Source organism: Tachypleus tridentatus, chromosome 6 (genome assembly GCF_004210375.1).
Source record: "Tachypleus tridentatus isolate NWPU-2018 chromosome 6, ASM421037v1, whole genome shotgun sequence".
NCBI lineage: Eukaryota > Metazoa > Arthropoda > Merostomata > Xiphosura > Limulidae > Tachypleus > Tachypleus tridentatus.
In genome coordinates, this window is record NC_134830.1 from 110,298,519 (window position 1) to 110,318,506 (window position 19,988).

Genomic DNA, 19,988 nt, shown 5'->3' on the forward strand with positions numbered 1-19,988 from the left:
TAGATTTAGAAATTAAAATAATTGATAAGAATATCAATGTAAATATTTTTGATAACAGAAAATATTTTGCCTGTTTTAAGCATTATAACTTCACAATTATTCAGATATTGTAAAATTTGTAGTAAATTAAAATATATTATCAGTAATATTGAAATACTGGTACAGAAGTTAATAGTTAAAAGGTTTAATAAAGAAACCATAAATAAAATTATTAAACTATTATGTAACAAATATAAGAATGTATTAAATAAATATAAAAAATAACAATTATAGAAATTTTAAGTAAAATTTCTAATAACTATTTTTAGTTATGAATAAGATCATTTAACAACTTGGCACTACTTTATGTGGATATACACCTTGCTGCATATAAAGGCGTGTTTAGAACATGATAGTCACAGTAGACTTGCTGAATTGGTGGTGGTTGGAAGCTATACTAGTTTGTTTGGATAGTTGTATGGGACGCTTCTTGCTGGTATAGTTTGTTTGCTGTTTTATTAATTAGTGCCTTCCTATCATATTGGGAGCTGGAATGCTAACTTCAAAAGGTAAGTTTTCAACTTACTTACCCCCAAATGGTAGTACCTTATTCCTTATTCTTATTTCAATTAATTTTTATCTTTTTTACTTGAGAGAGCAGCCATCTTCACACAATTGTCTACAGGCAGCAAAGGGTGATATGGATGTGTGGGACATTGTGGGCTTGAGCACCCACACCATGCTCTCCTCATTTCTATTTCTGCATCTATTGCTACTCTTTTATTTCTGGCAAAAAAGGGTTAAGACAAATGATAGATGATGTATCCCCACTGCAATATGAGTCCTATTTCTTCAATCACCTCCAAAACCTAGGGCACATTTTATAAACCCACATTATAGCTTGTACCTTTCGATATTTTCAATTAGTGCAGCATTTTTTGTTTATTTTTGTTTTGGCCTGTTTTTTTAAGTTCTAACAAACTAGTAATTATATATATACATACACACACATTTATAGGAATATAAAATTGGTTTATAACTTGTTCAATATATTAAATGGAACATTCCAATTAACAATGTAAAATATATTGGCTTTCTTATAATTTTGATATGGTAAAAAAGTTATTTTTGTTGTATGCCAGCGATTATAAACATAGTTATACTGTAAAGATCAGATTTACAACCTTATAAAACAAAAACATAAAAAAATGTAAAAAATAATCAAAATTAATAATTAAAACCTATGACAAAGGTAAGCATTTTAATGTTTTCTTAAAAAACATACTTTAATGAAAAATTTTAGAAATTTCAAAGGTCTAAACCCCTTTGAAATGCTGGTCTCCACTGCTGTTTATAACATCTTGTCATGAGTAAATGACCTTCTTAGAAAAATTGTCTTAACTGCAGCTTAGCTTATTTTTTTAAAACCTTAAATTTGAGATTTCTTTTCCTGTTATATTCAGAATTTATTATAAAGAAATCAGAAACTTTAGCTTTGATTAACTGTATGGTTTAAATAGTAATGTTTGGAAAGTTTAATTTCATTTAATTGATTATTTTTATGAGTTGTAGCTATAATCAGTCAAGCTGAACAAACTTAATTTAAAGTAACGATGGATAACTATAATGACAATATTTAGAGCACTTGGATAGTTGGAACGATCAGAAATATTAACAACTGGAAACTAATGTTTGTAGTTTTGTTGTACATTTGTGACATAATCATAATTTAACAGTTCAATTATTTTTCTTTGTTTTGACTAACCAAGTTAATTGCTTAACTTTAATTGCTACAGCATCAGGTGAATCCATTTGATCTGAAATTTTCTGTCTTTTCAATTTATTGAGATTTATACTGTTAATGAAGCTTTGATTTTTTTAGCTTTAATTTCAAAAGCCTTACATCTTCATCATGACTTCTCAACTGATGGTTATTTATACTTGCTCCTAAGTGTTGGACATTGCTTATACTTAGGTTTTATTTCTGTAGCGTGTTTTGGAGACTCATTAATCATCAAGAGTTCTTGCAGCTATTGTTCAATGCTTTGCGGATTATTAAGTGCTTGATGGGCTTTTTCATGTCATATCAGTAAAATTTCTTTCTCCTCGGTTAGAAATAATTTTTTGGACTATGATCTATACCTGATTTGCATTGATTAGTACTTTACAGTTCATAAAAAACCTTAATCTTTTAGAGTCTTTCTCAAATTCATCATCAGGTATTTTTGTTCCTCCTTTGTGTCTGTGTTCTTTATTATATTTGTTTTCTCCTTTTGTGATTTACAATTATTGAATTATTTCTCACATCCAAATGCCTTGCCCCTCCATGTTTGTGACTACTTTTTGCCATACTTGTCAGCTTTCTTTCCTTGTATTTCAGTTCCTAGCTTCTACTTTTTTCCTTTGTTTGTTTTTATCTATCTTTACTCTTCTATATTCACTCTCCTATTTCTACCTTTTACTTTAAGCATTTCTATTTCTTCATGCTTCTAAAGACTTCTGTGAACATTCTTTCCCTTCTCTTTGACCTATTCCATACCTTCTGCTTTATCACTATGTACTTTATTCTTCATGCTATTGGGTTGTGCCGCATTCTTCTTTACTGTATGCATTTCTTCTTGTGTATAAATTATTTGTCTGCTCCCTTTCTTTGCACAAATGTCTTCAGTGGTTTTCTTTTCTCTGTGTTGACCTGGCCAAATATTGCATAATGTTCGTCCTTGTTCTATTCTCAGGTTTCCTTCCTCTTTCTTGATATTAATCTTTATTGCTATTTCTCTTTTAGATTAGTATCCATTTTATCATTCCATTCTGTATTCTAAACCATCTTCTTTTTCTTGTCTCCCTTTTACCAGAAGTGTCATTAATCAGTCTTCCTTTCAATAACAGTCGCATATGCACTATTTTTTGGGCTCCTTTCTCCTCTCCTACTGTTGGTCTCAATTGCTACCAACAGGTGTTTTCAATTTTTGCACCTTAGTTTCTTTCTGTACTCTTTTTCTCTTCCCATATGCAGAAAGTGATATAGGAGGTAGCCTAACTATAAAGGTTTTGCTTGTTTAAAGTTACGAATAGTTTAAGCTATCCTTAGAGATGGTCAATATATGAAAGCAAGTACTATTTAGTTAGACCAGTTTAAAAACGTTTTGCTTTATACATGCTTTAATATCAAATGTACAATGAAAAGTGAATAAGAGTTTTTATTTGGATATTTTCTAGATATGGTTCTAACTTTCTCATAAAAAAACAACAACAACCAAAAACAACATGGATGAACTGAGCAGAGCCCAGAAAGCAATAAAGGATATTGGCAAGCCTACCAGGTTTATACAAATAATCAAAAAGGAGCTTCCAGCTGATATTCTCTATGAAGATGACCATGTTAGTTTTTACCTCTAATTAACATTGTCTAATTCTGGTTTTGTTTTGGTTTTTTTTCCACAAGGTTTTATGGTATTTTGAATAATAAACTTATAGAACATTTGCCCTCTTGATATTATTATATATTAATATAAATAATTATATGTTTTACATATCTGAATAATTTTGGTTGTTTGATGTTAGAGTTTCTAGTAGTACTCACAATTCTTAGTATTGACCACATGTTTTAGAAATTTTTTATGTACAGAGTGATGAGGCTTAACATGATCTTTTCAAATAATATGCATAAAAGTACTAAAATATTATTTTTTGCATCTATGCATTTTCTTCAACATAGTAATTTTCAAGTAAAAATTATCTTTTAAATGGTACTGTTAAGTAAATAATAGTGTACAATTAGAATAGGCTATCTACATGGGAATAAACTAGACATCAACCTGAACATTAGTATGTGTAGCTATTTAAATTTACTTTTCATAACTTTATACTGCTAAAGAGAAGTTTTGGTACCACCAGTTTACCTCTTCTGCAATCTGAACATCCACCCACATAATTGCCTTGCCTGATGACCTATGAAGGGGAGGAGAGGACCCTGGTGTTTGAGGGATCCAACCCTAACCTGCCACTTTGGCCTTGAATTCCTGTAGATAGGCAGCTTTGGAGTGGCCCACCCAGGACCAGTTGGCTGGTCCATTTGGGTTAGGATCAATCGAGTACAAGTGCTGAACATTCTCAACAGGTAGTTATGGACATTATGTCTGATGCTGGTGTTTGGGTATAATGAACATGAAACTCTAGTGTTGCTGCAGTGTTCTTGTTTGACATTGCAGTGCATCCCTTTATAGGGCTCCATGGTGGGCGGGGACTGTGAGCACTGAAATGTATTCTATTTATTATGGATACCCTAATCCAAAAGAACAAAATAAATAAAACTGAAAACAAAATAGATCATTGAAAAGCAACCATATATGGATGTTCAACAGTCACCATCAAATTCTGACTCAGCACCTCAATTTCTAATTCTGTATTCATTATCTGAAAAATCCTTAGGGCAGATGTGTCCCTGTTTCATTCAAAAGGGATTAGAGGAACTTGTTGGCTTCCTCCCAAGTCAGTAAAGAAGCTGCTCTCAGGAAACATATTGGTGGAAACATCTTCACCACAACACACCAAACTCCCCATGAAATTGAAGACCATGGGGGATACACTCATTGAGGTTACCCACTATGCTACTCTGAATTATTCAATGAGAGTTATTGTTGAGAAGGATTTAATGAACATTCCTGAGCTGTATATTCTTGCTGGTTTCTCCAGTTTGCCATATCTCCACTGAAAAGGATGGACTAATACTACCTACAGATGTACCCATTTTGATGTTTATATCACTACATCCACTCACCACTGTCAAGACAGTATACTTAAAATGTAAGGAATGGCCATATATTCCAAACCATCTCCAATGTTTCACAAATCTTTAACATGTGCTACTTGTGGTGGCAAAAACCATAACTCCTACCAGTGTGAACTGGAACTACACTTTGTTAACTGTAGTGGTTCAAACCCTTCATACTTTTAATCTTGTCCTAAATGGGTGGAAGAGAAAGAGGTACAATGTTTACAACTGTAAACAGTATTTCATATCCTGAGGCTTGGAAGTTACTGTCCAATGATCCATCTCTGTTACAGTCGAAATGCAGACAGATCTTTCAACCATAGATCATGGTTGTTATCTAACCATGGTTAAGAGAGAAGATGAGTCAATATCTTCTCCAATCTCTGTTTCCACCAATCCTTCCTGGACTCTACATCTACTGACAGACACCTTTCCACTTGATCTATGGCAGAATCCATGAAAGTTAAAAGACCTCTTCCTAATAAAGAAAAATGATTTGGTCATAGACCAAAAAATTCTTTGCCCAATTTCCAACCAAATAAAAATGGCCACATGGATACAGTGGAACTGTTAAGGTTTCAGTTCAAATACAAATTTGATTGATTCTTATCCTGTGTATCTCTCCTTGCAGGAAACATTTCTGAAATCTGCTGATGCAATCACATTTTGGCAGTTTACTTTGTACAGAAATGACAAGTTGTGTGATGGACGAGTGGCACTGCGGGTCGATCATCATACACCTGGTCTGTCTTTGCCACTTGATACACCTTTGGAGGCCATAGCCATCCATGTTTCCTTTGGTCATACCATCACTGTTTATTCTCTCTACCTGTCTCCTGGAGAGACCTATGATCAATCAGTCCTTCATGCTCTCATTGAACAGCTGCTGTCTCCATTTTTTAATCTTGGGGGACTTTAATGGACATAATCCCCTCTAGGTTGGTACTGATATTGATGGGAAGGGTCATTTCATAGAGTTTATGCCCTCAGAACACAACCTTTCTCTCTTCAGTACTGGTTCTTATACTTATTTTCCTCCATCTAGCCAGTCTTTTACTGCTATTGCTCTCTCTGTCTGCTCCTCTTCACTTTTCTTTCATTTCTCTGGGGTTGTTGACAGTGACTCACAGATCAGTAATAATTTTCCTGTCATTTTGAGAGAGACTGGCCATGGTTGATACCACCTGACCTGCCTGCCTCAGTGGAAGCTGGACCAGGCCAACTGGCCCTGTTTCACTACTCTCTCTATGCTTGATCTTGCCATTGTCTGTAAGCCACTGATGGATGACTGGGTAGCAGCAGTGACTGACTGTATTGTCCAGGCAGTTGCTCAGTGTATTCCTAAAACTTTGCCATGTTTTCCATGGTATTCTTATCCACGATGGAATCCTACCAGCCACATGACATGGAAGGCTCAAATATGGGTCTAAGATTAATTTCACAACCAGCATCTCTTCTACCCCCAGTTTCAAACTCATATGGGACAAGATTCCAAAGATTAGTGGGCAGTATATAACAGTCCCCCTTTTGAACTTGATCTCTGATGGCCAGGAAGTTGGTGATACTCTGGGCTTTTGGCATCACCAAAAAGCTTTTGGCAAAAGCTTTTGCTGGGCATCTAGCATTTCTGTTTCATCCTGCACCTTCTTGGCCATCAAGACTTGGACAGAGTGATCACCTCTTTCATTTTGGGCTGATTATATTCATAGTGGAACTCAAACTTGCTCTTCATCAGTCTGGCAGTACATTTCATCAATTTTAGAAAAAATTTTTTGTTACTGGTTTCTGCACTTTTTATGAGTGGAAGCCTTGGTTTCTTTTCAATAGGAAGTCGTAATCCATAGACACTACCTCACAAAGCAACATATTAGGTCATCCCATAAGTAATGTCCACAAATTTGATACAGAAGGTGCATCACTATTTCTGTCTTTGTACAAGGCTTTAATGACTAAAATATGTAGTAGGACGTATATAGATATGTTCAGACAAATAAAAGAAACTAATGCAACTCCCCTTTTTCAGATCATTAATCAAATAAACTCTTATGAAGATGGATGTGTCTGAGGAGAACATTAGGCATACAATGCTGTATGAGTTTAAAAAAGGCAATAGTGCAGCAAAAACTACACAAAACATTCAAGGTGTTTATGGTGCAAAGTCTCTCAATGAAAGAAAATGTCGAAGGTGGTTTCAGAAGTTCAGATCAGGTGACTACAGCTTAAGTGATGTGTCGTCCTATTGATTTTAATGATGACTTACTGCTGGCTGCACTTGCTGAAAATTGTGCTGTAACAGTTGATAAACCAGCACAAAAACTTAATTCAACCCATTCAACAGTTCAGCATCATCTGCAACAGCTTGGAAAAGTGTCAACACTTGGAAAATGGATCTCCCATGATTTGACAGAAGCCAACTTCAGAGCAAGAGTGGAAATTTGCACTTCTCAACACTCTCGTGAACGTAACTCATCTGTTTTGGAGAGGTTAGTTACTGGAGATGAGAAATGGATATATAAAAATGTTAAGTGCTGCAGACAATGGCTCAGTGCAGGTAAACTGGCTAAAGCACAGCCCAAAATGGACCTCCACCCTAGTAAAATCTTGTTAAGCATTTGGTGGAGTATTGTTGGTGTGATTCACTTTCAGTTGCTGTTATTCAATGTAACGATTACATCAGACTTCTATTGTCAACAGTTAGAACAATTAAATTTTGCACTGAAAGAAAAGAGGCCTGCTCTGATCAATCATAAAGGTGTTGTGTTACACCAGGATAATGCACTACCCCATACAGTAAGGATCACATCTGCAAAGACTGAACAGCTAGACAGGGAAAAACTTCCACAACCTCCTTATTCTCTAGACTTTGATCCATCTGATTATCATCTATTCCAAAGTTTGCAGAACTATCTTGACGGAAAAGAGCTTGGAAAAAATGAAGATGTCAAAACTACCCTCTCTACATTATTTTCCTCCAAACCCCAAGAATTTTATAGAAGTGGCATTCAGATGCTTGTGAATAGTTAGCAGGAAGTAATTGATAATCATGGAATATTATTGATTAAATAACATTAAAAGCATTTGAAATTCTTTCTCTTTTTCTGAAATTAAAATCGGACATTACCGAAAGGATGGCCTGATGGGTATATTTTAATATACAAAAACAATAGAATTTATAACAATGGTTATTATAAATTAGTTATTATAAATTATTATTTATAATACAAAACTTTCACAAACAATGTTCAATCTCATGTCTGGTATGAAACTGAATTCTTTGTTGACAGTTTACGAGGCACAAATTACTTTTATGTTGTTGCACAGATACACTTCGCTTGATAGGAATGCAAGCTAGCTCTATTCTTCCCCTCTCTCGCTAGTACAGCAGTAAGTCTTCAAACTTACAATGCTAAAATAAGGGGTTTAATTCTTCTCTTTTCATCACACTTAATATTTTTCCCCAATAAAAGTATCTTATGTCCTTATAGAAATACTGATATCCAAAGCTAATTCACTGAAGTTTGTAATGTTGAAAATCTATAAACCTTCACTCATTTACTAAAGTGGACCACAGCAAACGTTTTTTACCTTTTCTCTCTTTAAGATTGTTTGCATGCACTCTTGCCACCAGTGTGGTATTCACCTCGATCCCATGCTCTGTCTCAGTGAAGTTGTGCTTCCTCTGATCTTTTGAGGCAAAGTTCCTGGGGCTTATATTTTTCTGTGAGTTGACTTTCATTCTGCACATCAAGCTCTATGTATCAAGTTTACAAGGGTACTGAGAACATCCTCCTTTTTGGAAGCAGATTAATGTCCTATGCTAAAATTCTATTGTGCTCTCATTCAATTGAAACTGGACTATGAGTTTCTGGTCTAAGGCTGTGCCAGGACTTTGGTCCTGAAGATGTTTGACCCCATTTGCCTTCTAGGGTAAAGCTTTATTATATGTCTGGTGAATTAAAAGTAAATGTGAAAAAGTTGAAACTGAAATAATACTACACTAGATAGTATTATTTCACATGTGCTAATCGTCACTGAATTTTCGTAATGAGTAATTGGTAACTTAATTTCAAGTTTCTTGGTTTATTATAGCAGTTTTACAGTTCATTATTTTGCCACATTAACAATGTCAAGACTGAAGCCTGCAGCATTTGAGTAACTTTGTTGATTGATGTTCCTAGAAAATGTTTAAAAATTATATGTTCATATACAGTTAGTTTAAGCTCCTTAAAACAAATATCAATTATCAGATTAGTCTAGTGTCTCATGTTTGTCATACAGTTGGTAACTGTTGTTCAATGTGTAATACTTGGTATATTTTACATGTTATATATATGTGTGTGTATCAGTTTTTAGGAATATGGTGCATGATTATATAAAGGTTAGCTACTGTAAAACTAGGGGTAAGTCCACTAAGTTAAATTTGGTAACGTATAAACAGTTATGTTAAGAGTTAAATCACATGTGAAGAAAACTATGAAAATTTTTTTAAATTTATTTGTGAATCAGATGTAAATATTATTTAGTTAGTTACTTTCCTTTTTATCATCAAAACTATTTGGTAAGTGCTGCTGTATCTATGTTTGAGTATAATGGTGTTATTCCTTTTTACTTTTCAGTGCATTGCATTTCGTGACATCAACCCTCAAGCTCCAAGTCATTTCTTAGTTGTTCCCAGAAAACCAATTTCAATGTTAGATAACATTCAAGAGGAAGATTCTAAGGTAGTTTTACTGTTTCATTCAAAAACCTTATATTTAAAATTTTATTTATTTTGAAAAACTTGGAGAGATTTAAGTTTTGTTAACAGTTAACATCAGTATTGTTAATTTGATCATTTTAGTTTGCAATACTTGATAACATAGTTGTTGTTGTTTTTCTTAATAAAATATTAGTAACATAAAAGAAGTAGGCAAAAAATTTATTGAGAAAGAGTTTCTTATTTCATGGAGATACAGCTGGTTTTAATGTCCAAAGATCACATTACATTAACACGGTGATACAGTTTGGTTAATGCTCTGATAATAGTATGAGGTTGATAAACATGAATCATTTTATTAAATGTTTGTCTTGCTTTTTTATGTGTCATTGAATAAATGAATAAAATGTGAAATACATTTATGGAAATAATTACAAACACACACATACAGGAGTTGTGGTAATTTGTTAACTATACAAGGCATTGCATAAAATAGAAAAGCTAGTAAGTTGTTCAATGCACAATATTTTATAGATAAGACCTAGCTTTGCTTTGCACAAAGTATTATGGCTTGTTTTCATTTCATGCTGGTGTAGAGTGTATCAGTGTATGACCATAAAATGTTGTTCATAATATGCTCCCAACAATTCAGCCAGATTGTTAAGTTACATTTTGAACATCTCAGTTTATATCTTTAAGAATAATCATATGAGGAATACATGTAGGTAAAGCCATGGTTGTGGATGTTGCAGTGGACTCCTTACCATGAGGATATATTATCAAGATGTTTACTGCATGCTTGAGATAAATTTCTTGCTGGTACACTAACTCCTTCCTAATGAGTTTTATTCATGAGAGAATGACATAGTTAATCATAGTCTGAATTATTTGTCATAGCCAGTATGTCATTCATTTTGGGTAGATCATTGAAATCATTGGTTGAATTGCAGCTACAAACTAATACTAATCATCCTCAATTATTTGTTATATTGACTATAATAACATTCTCCTTTCTGCCATTGAACAAACTCATTGATTGTTGCTAGACAACTTAAACTTGCATTAATCACTCAAAAATACATATCTCCAGTTTTGCTCATCTAACTACTTATGTTGTGATGCATATTTTAGTTTTTTGGTCAGGTTACATACAAGGTCCACTAAAAGGAATGTAGGGATTTTATGTTGTTAGATTTTTTCAGTTTCAATGAAAAACAATGTTTATTTCCTTCTGAACAAAGATTAACATTTTAATGATGAATAGGTTGATGATCTAACAGCATTCTCTTACTGTTCAGCTTTATTTTGAAAATGAATATTCCACTGCTGCTACTCAAAAGAGCATACTGTCAAAAACGTGATGTTAATGTTGCACCTTCTGAATGTGTCATAAATCTGAATTGTGGTTTCAACAAGATGAAACTACTTAATATACAGCAAGAGCAACAATGACAGCATTGTTTGAACTGTTCTCAGAGTAATTTCTCATAATGGAGACATAAACTGGCCTATATGATCTTTGTATTTGTCAGAAATATACTTCTTTTAGTAGGGTTACTTAAAGGAAAGAATGTATATTGAAAAACCACAGACACCACAGGATTTGAAAGAAAATATAATGGCAGAATATAATTGCCTTACTCATGGAGCTTTGACTTCTGCAATGAAAGCATTGCAGCATATTAAAAGTGTGCATTAAAGCATATTAATGTGTAGCACTTTGTGGTGGGCTTTGTATCTTAAACAGTCCACTGAAATCACTTTGTGCTAATGTACATCTTAATGGTTCTTGAGGTAAGGTTCACCTGTACCTACATCAAGATTTGTATTTAACAGTTATGTCCATATATCTAGTACTGAACTTACCTTGACATACTTAACATCAATTTTGGAGAGTTTCAGTTCTATATCTTCAACACTTACATTATTAACTCCTAGGTTCAACCTCTTTAGAGTTTTGCCACATTTTTTCATGAAGGCTATTTTTCATCATCAGAACTTTGGTTTCTACTTGCTTATCATATGGTATTTCACTCTGAGGCACCATGACTGGATTCATGGTTGTACTACTTGGCAAAGTATAACATCCTATACTTTTGTAAGCTTTGAAATCTTGGTTGTACTTAAATGACAATCAGTCACACTTAAGTTATCAATGCACAATATTTTATAGATAAGACCTGATTCAATTCACTTTCACATAAGTGACATTCCCATTATATTTGTTTTTCAAACCTGTTTTTTCTTATAGTTTCCATAATTATTACTGATAGTGTATTCACATGTTATGTTATTTTTGATAAATGTTCAACCTTAAACTCAGATTTTGTGTTTGTGTGATGTGCTTATGATGTGGATGGATGTTTTGTTAGTGTACAATTTAACACACTTTTGACATAAATGTTAACTTGTTCTTCATACATTCATATTTTAAGCACATCTGCAAAGTTATCTCTGCAGTAATGTGACTTGTTAAAAATACATTTAATATAAAACTGTTGTGTTTTTGACATTGCAAAAAAAAAAGAACTTAATTTTTTATATTTAATTAAGATGAAAATTAAGTAATTATTAGACTTTTGGGTGATTTGACGACATTGTTTGCTCTCCTGTAAAGCATTAACTATATAAATGATGAAAATTATTTTTATTACTTCATTTTTAAGGTAGATGTTGAGTCATGATAATCTCAGTTATAGTAGAGCTACTTTATCAGTTTAAGAGATGAAGTTTACATTACTTGACATTATCTGTACATACCATGAATAATATATAAAATGTCTATTTTCAGTATAATAAATGTCCTTTCTGAGAGTGATCTATTACAGTCTCTCAGTTTTTACAGCTCTAAATATTTGTTCCCACTGATGCATTACCTTTCAAGTTATATGTCACTCTCTGACACCATATGTTTTAATGCAGTTGGATATATTGCAAAGTATAGTAAAACATTTATTTTTTTGCTGATAGTCTTTTGATGGCATTATTTCAATGATCTTTTAAAATCATTCTGATAAACTTTCTAGATGTTCTGCACTTAGTTAAACTTTAAATGTTAACAAGTTACAATCTACTTTATACATGTCTATCCAGCACCAGGATTATACATTTCATATGAGAGTTTATATTACTAACAATGTGTAGTTTTGTTCCAAGCTTATATAATTTCACACTTTGATATTACATGATAGCTCTAAAAGATAAAACCCACTTTAATAGGTGATTCACTCTGCAGTGCAAGAGTAAATAGGTACTAACAATGGAGTTGATTAAGTGTGTACTTGTCTGTAATCAGTAATAACTAAAATCAAATTTTTTTCTTGATTTTAAAATTGCAAGTATATGGAAGGTAATATTTTATTTGTGATATAGTGATTGAACTATTAAAACTTTGGACTAACTGTATAAATTAATACATGTTTTATTTTTTGTAAATAGCTTCTGAAAAACTAAGTTATGAAAACACGTTAACGTTGAAACACGTTAAACACGTTTAAAAACTGTACTTATTACAAGCTACATATGTTGTATACGTGATATGCTTTCATGTACAACAGTGTAGGATGGAAAAATTAAAGTTAATTCTAAAGTGCTGTACCAGAAGAATTTTATTATATTAATATATTTGTATTTTGAAAATATCTTTGAAAAATAACAACTAGTTAAAACGCAAGTATCAGTTTTACATTAAGTATCTTAAGTGCATAAACTCTCAAAGAAACTAGTGAATTCATACACAAAACACCAAACGTGTATTATATATCACTTTGAATGGTAGCTTTATGTGAATTAGAAAAGTTATCTGCAACTAGTAAGGCTGGAAGAGCAGTTTTCATTATCTTTATGTTTTGGATTTGTGGATAAACAAACTATGTTGTACTATGAAATACTAGCTTTAATAATATTTAGTGAATCAATCTCTTGTTTTTAAAAATATTCAATTTTTTTTCATAAATCCAAGTTATGCATTTATGTCATTTCCAGATGTAATATAACTGATGCAGCTCTTCACAGCAGTCTTGTATTCTATTTAAATTTAGTATTCACAAAGACTACAGTTATATTTTCTATAGAATTATACTGAATAACTTCATATGCTAATATATAAATTTATTATCACTGTTTGAAAACAAACAAAAGTATACTTGGATGGGAAAAAAAACTTAAACTTACCACATGTAACAGTTGAGTCTGCCACATTCTCCTTGTCAACGCTGAAAAGTAATTTTGGCAACAGAGATAATTAAACAGTGTAAGTTCAATTAATATGCACAACTGTCTTAAAGACTATTTATATTAATAGTGTCAATAAGCTGTACAAAATATGAGACAGACAGTAGTGCTGGCAGATTGTGTTGACCCTCTCATTTGTAGGTGATATGTTGAATGTACTTGATTAATGAATCTGGCAATTGATTGATGAGAAGATTCTACCAGTATCTCAGCTGCATTTGTATATACATACACATGTTTTTTTATTAGTATTGTCTTACCTTGACTATTTATGGCTTATATATTGAATCAAATACCTTGTTTACCTTTTTCCATTTTTGAAAACAGTTCCTTGTATAAGTTTACTTCAATATATGACATGTGAAAAAACAATCAAAAGCTTAGAAGGTCCTCTTAGTAGTTTTCTCAGCTCTTTTAATCTGTGAAAATGCTACCATATTCTTTCAAACCAAGATATCAAAAAGACAGGTTGTATATTTAGTCTGCTTAAATTTCATATTTTTAAAAATCTAAATAGATCTTAGTTACTTAGCATAATAAATTATAGTGAAATGTTTTGTTTTGGTATCAGTGTAGTTATTTATGGCTTTTCAGTTATTCAACTGTATATATGAAATCTAAAAAAAAAATTTTCTTTGATATCTTCCACATGCAAAATTTTAAAAGGCTTAGCAACCAAGTTCGAAGCAAGAAGAGATAATTGATTGCTTTACTTCTTGATTTATTGTTCTACATTTTAAGAAAAATAAGTTTAATAATTTATTTCTAAATAATAACATATATACGTATATAACGTGTAATAATTGAAATATAACTATATATTACAAAATACTAGTCCACTAAAAACATAGTCAAGACAGGAAAGACTAAAGGTCAGTTTTATATTATTGAATAAGTATCATGAGTGCATGTGCACCTTGTCAAAGCAAAGTTATATAATATTAGCCAGGCATGACTGGAAGATCAATATCATAAAAAGTAGTGTATAGCATTGTGAGACTTAAGCTACTTAGACTAAACATTTGTATTTTTCATATTACAATATGTAGGCATTCTAGCATGAAAAAAGCATAATTTACATGTATTTCACTATTTTATGATGGCTAGAAGGTTGGTCAAGTGACAGACCCTGCATAGTTAGAATATAGAAGTAACATAAAATACAAAGCTGCCTGAAAACAAACATTTGAAATGTATTTAGAAGATTTTAAAGATTATGCAAATAATATTTTAAGATTTTTGGGATGAAAAATTTGAATCATAACATGAAATCACTTTGCACTCAGACTAGTAATAAAACACTATTTTCACAAACAAATCTTTAGTAAAAATATTTCATTAGGAATCTGATTTTTTTGCTTACAAAATACTTCTAATCTCTACTAACTGTCTACCAAATTTTGTGAAGATACATGTGCTGTGTCAAAACTTATAGTGCAAATGTGAAGACAAATTTGTATATATTATACCGAGCCCATCAGGAATGGTTTAAACATGTACTGGCTCACATTGTATGGATATATTAAGAACACTTATCACACTTTTAAGTGATAGCTCATCAGATGAAGATTCATAATGAACTTTGTTGTTTGTGATTGTCTCTTTTGTACATTGTAGTGTAAATACCACATGTATATCAATTTGGGTTTTTTTTCCCTCAGGATAATAGTTGTTATGTTACATAGCTGACCTTTCTGGATGTGTTTATATTTAAATGCAGAAAACAAAAATTCAATATAGATTTGCCTTTGAGAAAAAGTAATTAGATCTCTCTAGTAGCTTGACCAAAGTATTATTTCGTGTATCTACTTCCATTTTCTCCGAATTTTTCACATTATCAGAGATGTGGTAGATGCTTCTTGCAGGTAAACCAAGTAGAGTTGTATTAAATCAGGTACTGATAGTTATGTTTGAAGTTGGATATCAATTGTTTTCATAATTAGTAGCCTTTACAACCATGTAAGTGCAATTTTTGGTTAGTTAGTAATATCAATATCTATTGGTTCATCACTAATTACTTTATATCGTATATTGTGCCTGCTAATCTACTGTGACTTACAGGGAAGTCCTAAGAAGGACGGTATGTTGTGACAGGAACTGTGGTTTGATTTTAGATCTTCCTATAAAGCCAAGTGTGTTATCCAGTTGTCTAGGCTTTCACTCCCATTAAGATTGGAATAAACTAACTATTTAGATACTTTCAAGAGGTGTATCTTGATTTTGTATCAAATTATGAAAGTTTACAAAGAATATTTCTCTACTAAGAGCGACAAATGTCATTTCTAATATCCAAAATAAGTTTCTTGTGACTGTAAAGTCAGCATGAAAGTATGTGAGAAATGATGGGCACCTATTTACATGTTTTTGCAGTAAGATTTTTTTAACTATTGACTAAATGAAAGAATTAATATAAAAAAATTATGTACATGTATATGTAACATTAAGTGTAAAGTTAGTATTGTAATGTAGTTTTAAGCCAAACAAATGTATCATTCTTTCTTCAATAATTCAATTGTAAGTTATCAAGTTCATAGACTTATTATTCTATATGAGAATTTTTACATTTGTAATTTGTATATTTTTGTCATTTGATCAGTAAAATTAATGGAGGACAAGCATAGCAATACCAAAATCTACTTTATTAAAGCAATTAAAATCAATTTATGGGAGTTATATTGGTATGCTATTGATGATTTCAGTGTTTCAATAGCTTGTGAACAAGTTCATGTAAGTTTACATATGTAAACTCCTTAGATGTAGCATACATGATAATTAGTTTTGGTGTGATGAACCATATTTCTCAAGGATAATTATGAAATTTTATTTGCACATCCATTATGACAAGGAAACCCACTTGTAGAGAAAATTATATATGTAAAAATGGCTGGTATGGATATAGAAAGCACTATGTAGAGAAACGAACAATGTGTCAACCCTCTTCAGTCATCACCACATTCACAATGACTAAAGAAGGTCGAAACGTTGTTCACTCCTCCACATAGTGCTTTCTCTACCTATACCAGCCATTTTTACATATATAATTTATTTGCACATAATATTTTTCTGTATTGAAAGTGGTAAATGTTTAAATATTTCAATATAAAATTAAATCTCTGATTTTCTGATGAAATTATTTTTAAATGTTTACATTTGGTTTTCATGTTTGAAATCTAATTTTGCTTTTCTTCTACAGAGCAGATTTTTAAGTTTCATTTTGTATTTAAAAAAAACTGACCAAAACAATTATGTAAAAGAATCACTGGTTTTATGATCAAAACTGTACATTACACACAGTTGTAAGATACTTTTGCTAACAATCTCTTGTTTATCGTGAAGTTATGGTTCTAAATTTGAATACATGAGGCAAGAAATGTATGAATCAAGTTGCATTAAAGAAAAATATAATTGTTTGTATTCCTTTAAAAGATATGTTGTATAAATATTTTATTGTATACTGTTGAGTGTAGAAATGTTAGATAATGAAGTTTTTCTTATTGGATTTTTTTATTTCTATTAGTGATAAAGAAAATTATAGCTAAATTTTAACTTTATTTTTTCAGCTTCTTGGTCACCTTTTGATAACTGCCAAAAAGGTAGCAGTTCAAGAAAATCTTACTAGTGGATATAGACTAGGTGAGCTTAGAGCATTTAACTAAAACTGTAATTATATGTAAAAAATTACACCTGTGATTTATTACAAACATTTTATGTAAATAATTCTTTATTTTTTCTTACTAAAAATATAGACTGAATAACACTGAGAGAAATGAACATAACAGTGGCTTTTGTTAGTCCTTTAATTTAGAATTATGCATCTAGAATAGATAGTTACCAACTTTTCTATATTGTTATAGGGAATACTTCAAGAACAGACAAGAAAATGTATGGTTTGACCACATTTGCAACTTTCCAACACTTTGTACTCTTGCTACAAATCAGAACTCGAGTTACTTAAAAAAAAAAAAAAGTACTAAGGAAACTTTATTATTGTGTGTATTGTTTGCTTGAACATACTTAAATATTAAAATAATAAATATTAGTGGAGTAAAAGTTACTTTCTGCTGTAAAAACATTCTTGATCTAGTAGTCATTAATTCAATGAAAACATCGTTTTACAAAAAAAACTAACAGATGAGAAAAAGAATATTTAATAAATTTTGATGAAGCACATGTATTATTGTTCAGTATATTAGTATAAACATGTTCTCATCATGTCTTCAGTAAAACTATAATTAACATTCTACATCCCACATTTTCCTGTTTGGTGGTGTATAACTGTATTTTATTAAATTTAATCTACAATCTAGAATCAATATTTGTAGTATAGAAGCTAATAAATACTTCAAAACATCATACACATTTCTGAATGGGTAAACTTTAAGAGCAGAAAAAAGTCAACATCAAAAAGTTATGTATAAACATTATTTGGATTTATGCTTTGGATGTATAGCAAATGAAACAACCTTTGATGTTGATAAAAGAATGTAATTGTAATTTTTTGTTCTAATACAGTCATCAACAATGGAGAGCAAGGCTGCCAGTCTGTTTACCACCTTCACATCAATGTGTTGGGTGGGCGAGATTTAGAATGGCCACCAGGTTAATCTACTGAGGAGTCATTTATATTTTTCCACTGCTTTAATGTTTGAAATTCTTGATGAAAATATAACATAAATTTGAGGAATATGTATATTCTGTTAGTTGACTGATAAGTAGTTTATTGTAGATATAAACTTTAAATTATTAAGCTAAACACAAGTACAAGTCAGTTTAAAAATATCAGTGCTTGTACCAGCTGAATTTCTACATGTTTTTGTACACTGTAATTAATAAAAAAAATTAATACATCTTATTAATCAGCATAGCATTTTTCTTTTACATTGTGATCTTATCTCTACTTAAGGGGTTCAATGATAGTTAAATTTTTTCTAAATAAATATTTATTTAACAATTATTTTTTGTCGCTAGAACAGTTATTTAAAAGTTATTTTTAGCTTATAGCACATTAAAGCTTTTTTAACTTTTTTATTCATTAAACAATTCAAATTAATAGCTAATCGATTTACAAAAATATGTTTAAAGTTCCAAGAGGGTGGGAGACCCTCATCCCATTGGTTATTCTAGATTTAAAACCTACTTTTAAAACCTGTGTCCAGTTTCTCTCTTATCTTTGAGCTGAGATGAAGCCAGAAAATTCAGGTTTTTCTACCCAAACATTTTATGGAAAGCTCCCTGTTATTTTTAGAGCACCTATATCAAACAAGTAATAAAAATGTAGATTTTCCTTCCATCCTAAATGCTTTCTCTCGTTTCTGATTTTGTTTCATTTCATTAATTTTTAGAACAAACTTTTCGTTACTAATTTCTGCACTTTTTATGAGTGGATGCCTTGGTTTCTATTTTATAGGAAGTTGTAATCTACAGACACTACCTCACAAAGCAACATATTATTAGGTCATCCCATAAGTAATGTCCGAAAATTTAATACAGAAAGTGCATCATCATTTCTGTCTTTGTACAAGGCTTTAATGACTAAAATATGTAGTAGGACGTATATAGATATGTTCAGACAAATAAAAGAAACTAATGCAACTCCCCTTTTTCAGATCATTAATCAAATAAACTCTTATGAAGATGGATGTGACTGAGGAGCACGTTAGGCATATAATGCTTTATGAATTTAAAAAAGGCAATAGTGCAGCAAAAACTACACAAAACATTCAAGGTGTTTATGGTGCAAAGTCTCTCAATGAAAGAAAATGTCGAAGGTGGTTTCAGAAGTTCAGATCAGGTGACTACAGCTTAAGTGATGTGTCGTCCTATTGATTTTAATGATGACTTACTGCTGGCTGCACTTGCTGAAAATTGTGCTGTAACAGTTGATAAACCAGCACAAAAACTTAATTCAACCCATTCAACAGTTCAGCATCATCTGCAACAGCTTGGAAAAGTGTCAACACTTGGAAAATGGATCTCCCATGATTTGACAGAAGCCAACTTCAGAGCAAGAGTGGAAATTTGCACTTCTCTACACTCTCGTGAACGTAACTCATCTGTTTTGGAGAGGTTAGTTACTGGAGATGAGAAATGGATATGTAAAAATGTTAAGTGCTGCAGACAATGGCTCAGTGCAGGTAAACTGGCTAAAGCACAGCCCAAAATGGACCTCCACCCTAGTAAAATCTTGTTAAGCATTTGGTGGAGTATTGTTGGTGTGATTCACTTTCAGTTGCTGTTATTCAATGTAACGATTACATCAGACTTCTATTGTCAACAGTTAGAACAATTAAATTTTGCACTGAAAGA

At 31.6% G+C, this 19,988-nt stretch overlaps 1 protein-coding gene across 2 annotated transcripts; it reads left to right on the forward strand.

Moving 5' to 3' along the window:
* The first annotated feature begins 400 nt into the window (after nucleotides 1-400).
* Nucleotides 401-18,534, forward strand: LOC143253294 (adenosine 5'-monophosphoramidase HINT2-like). 2 transcript variants are annotated; one of them, XM_076506924.1, is made up of 5 exons: nucleotides 401-548; nucleotides 3,199-3,360; nucleotides 9,370-9,474; nucleotides 17,243-17,315; nucleotides 18,195-18,534. In XM_076506924.1, the coding sequence occupies exons 2-5, from the start codon at nucleotides 3,247-3,249 to the stop codon at nucleotides 18,284-18,286; spliced, it is 384 nt and encodes a 127-aa protein (XP_076363039.1). In that variant the 5' UTR covers nucleotides 401-548; nucleotides 3,199-3,246; the 3' UTR covers nucleotides 18,287-18,534. The 2 variants fall into 2 exon arrangements, with proteins under 2 accessions (XP_076363039.1, XP_076363038.1); XM_076506923.1 differs by lacking the exon at nucleotides 18,195-18,534 and adding an exon at nucleotides 17,537-18,174.
* Nucleotides 18,535-19,988: the final 1,454 nt, after the last annotated feature.

What these genes read in the sequence shown, in the direction of transcription:
- LOC143253294 (XM_076506923.1), top strand. Translation starts at nt 3,247, where the DNA reads ATGGATGAACTGAGCAGAGCCCAGAAAGCAATAAAGGATATTGGCAAG. An exon ending in TTCAAGAGGAAGATTCTAAG is followed by an intron (nt 9,475 to 17,242) that starts GTAGTTTTACTG and finishes TTATTTTTTCAG; the next exon opens with CTTCTTGGTCACCTTTTGAT. An exon ending in TACTAGTGGATATAGACTAG is followed by an intron (nt 17,316 to 17,536) that starts GTGAGCTTAGAG and finishes ATATTGTTATAG; the next exon opens with GGAATACTTCAAGAACAGAC.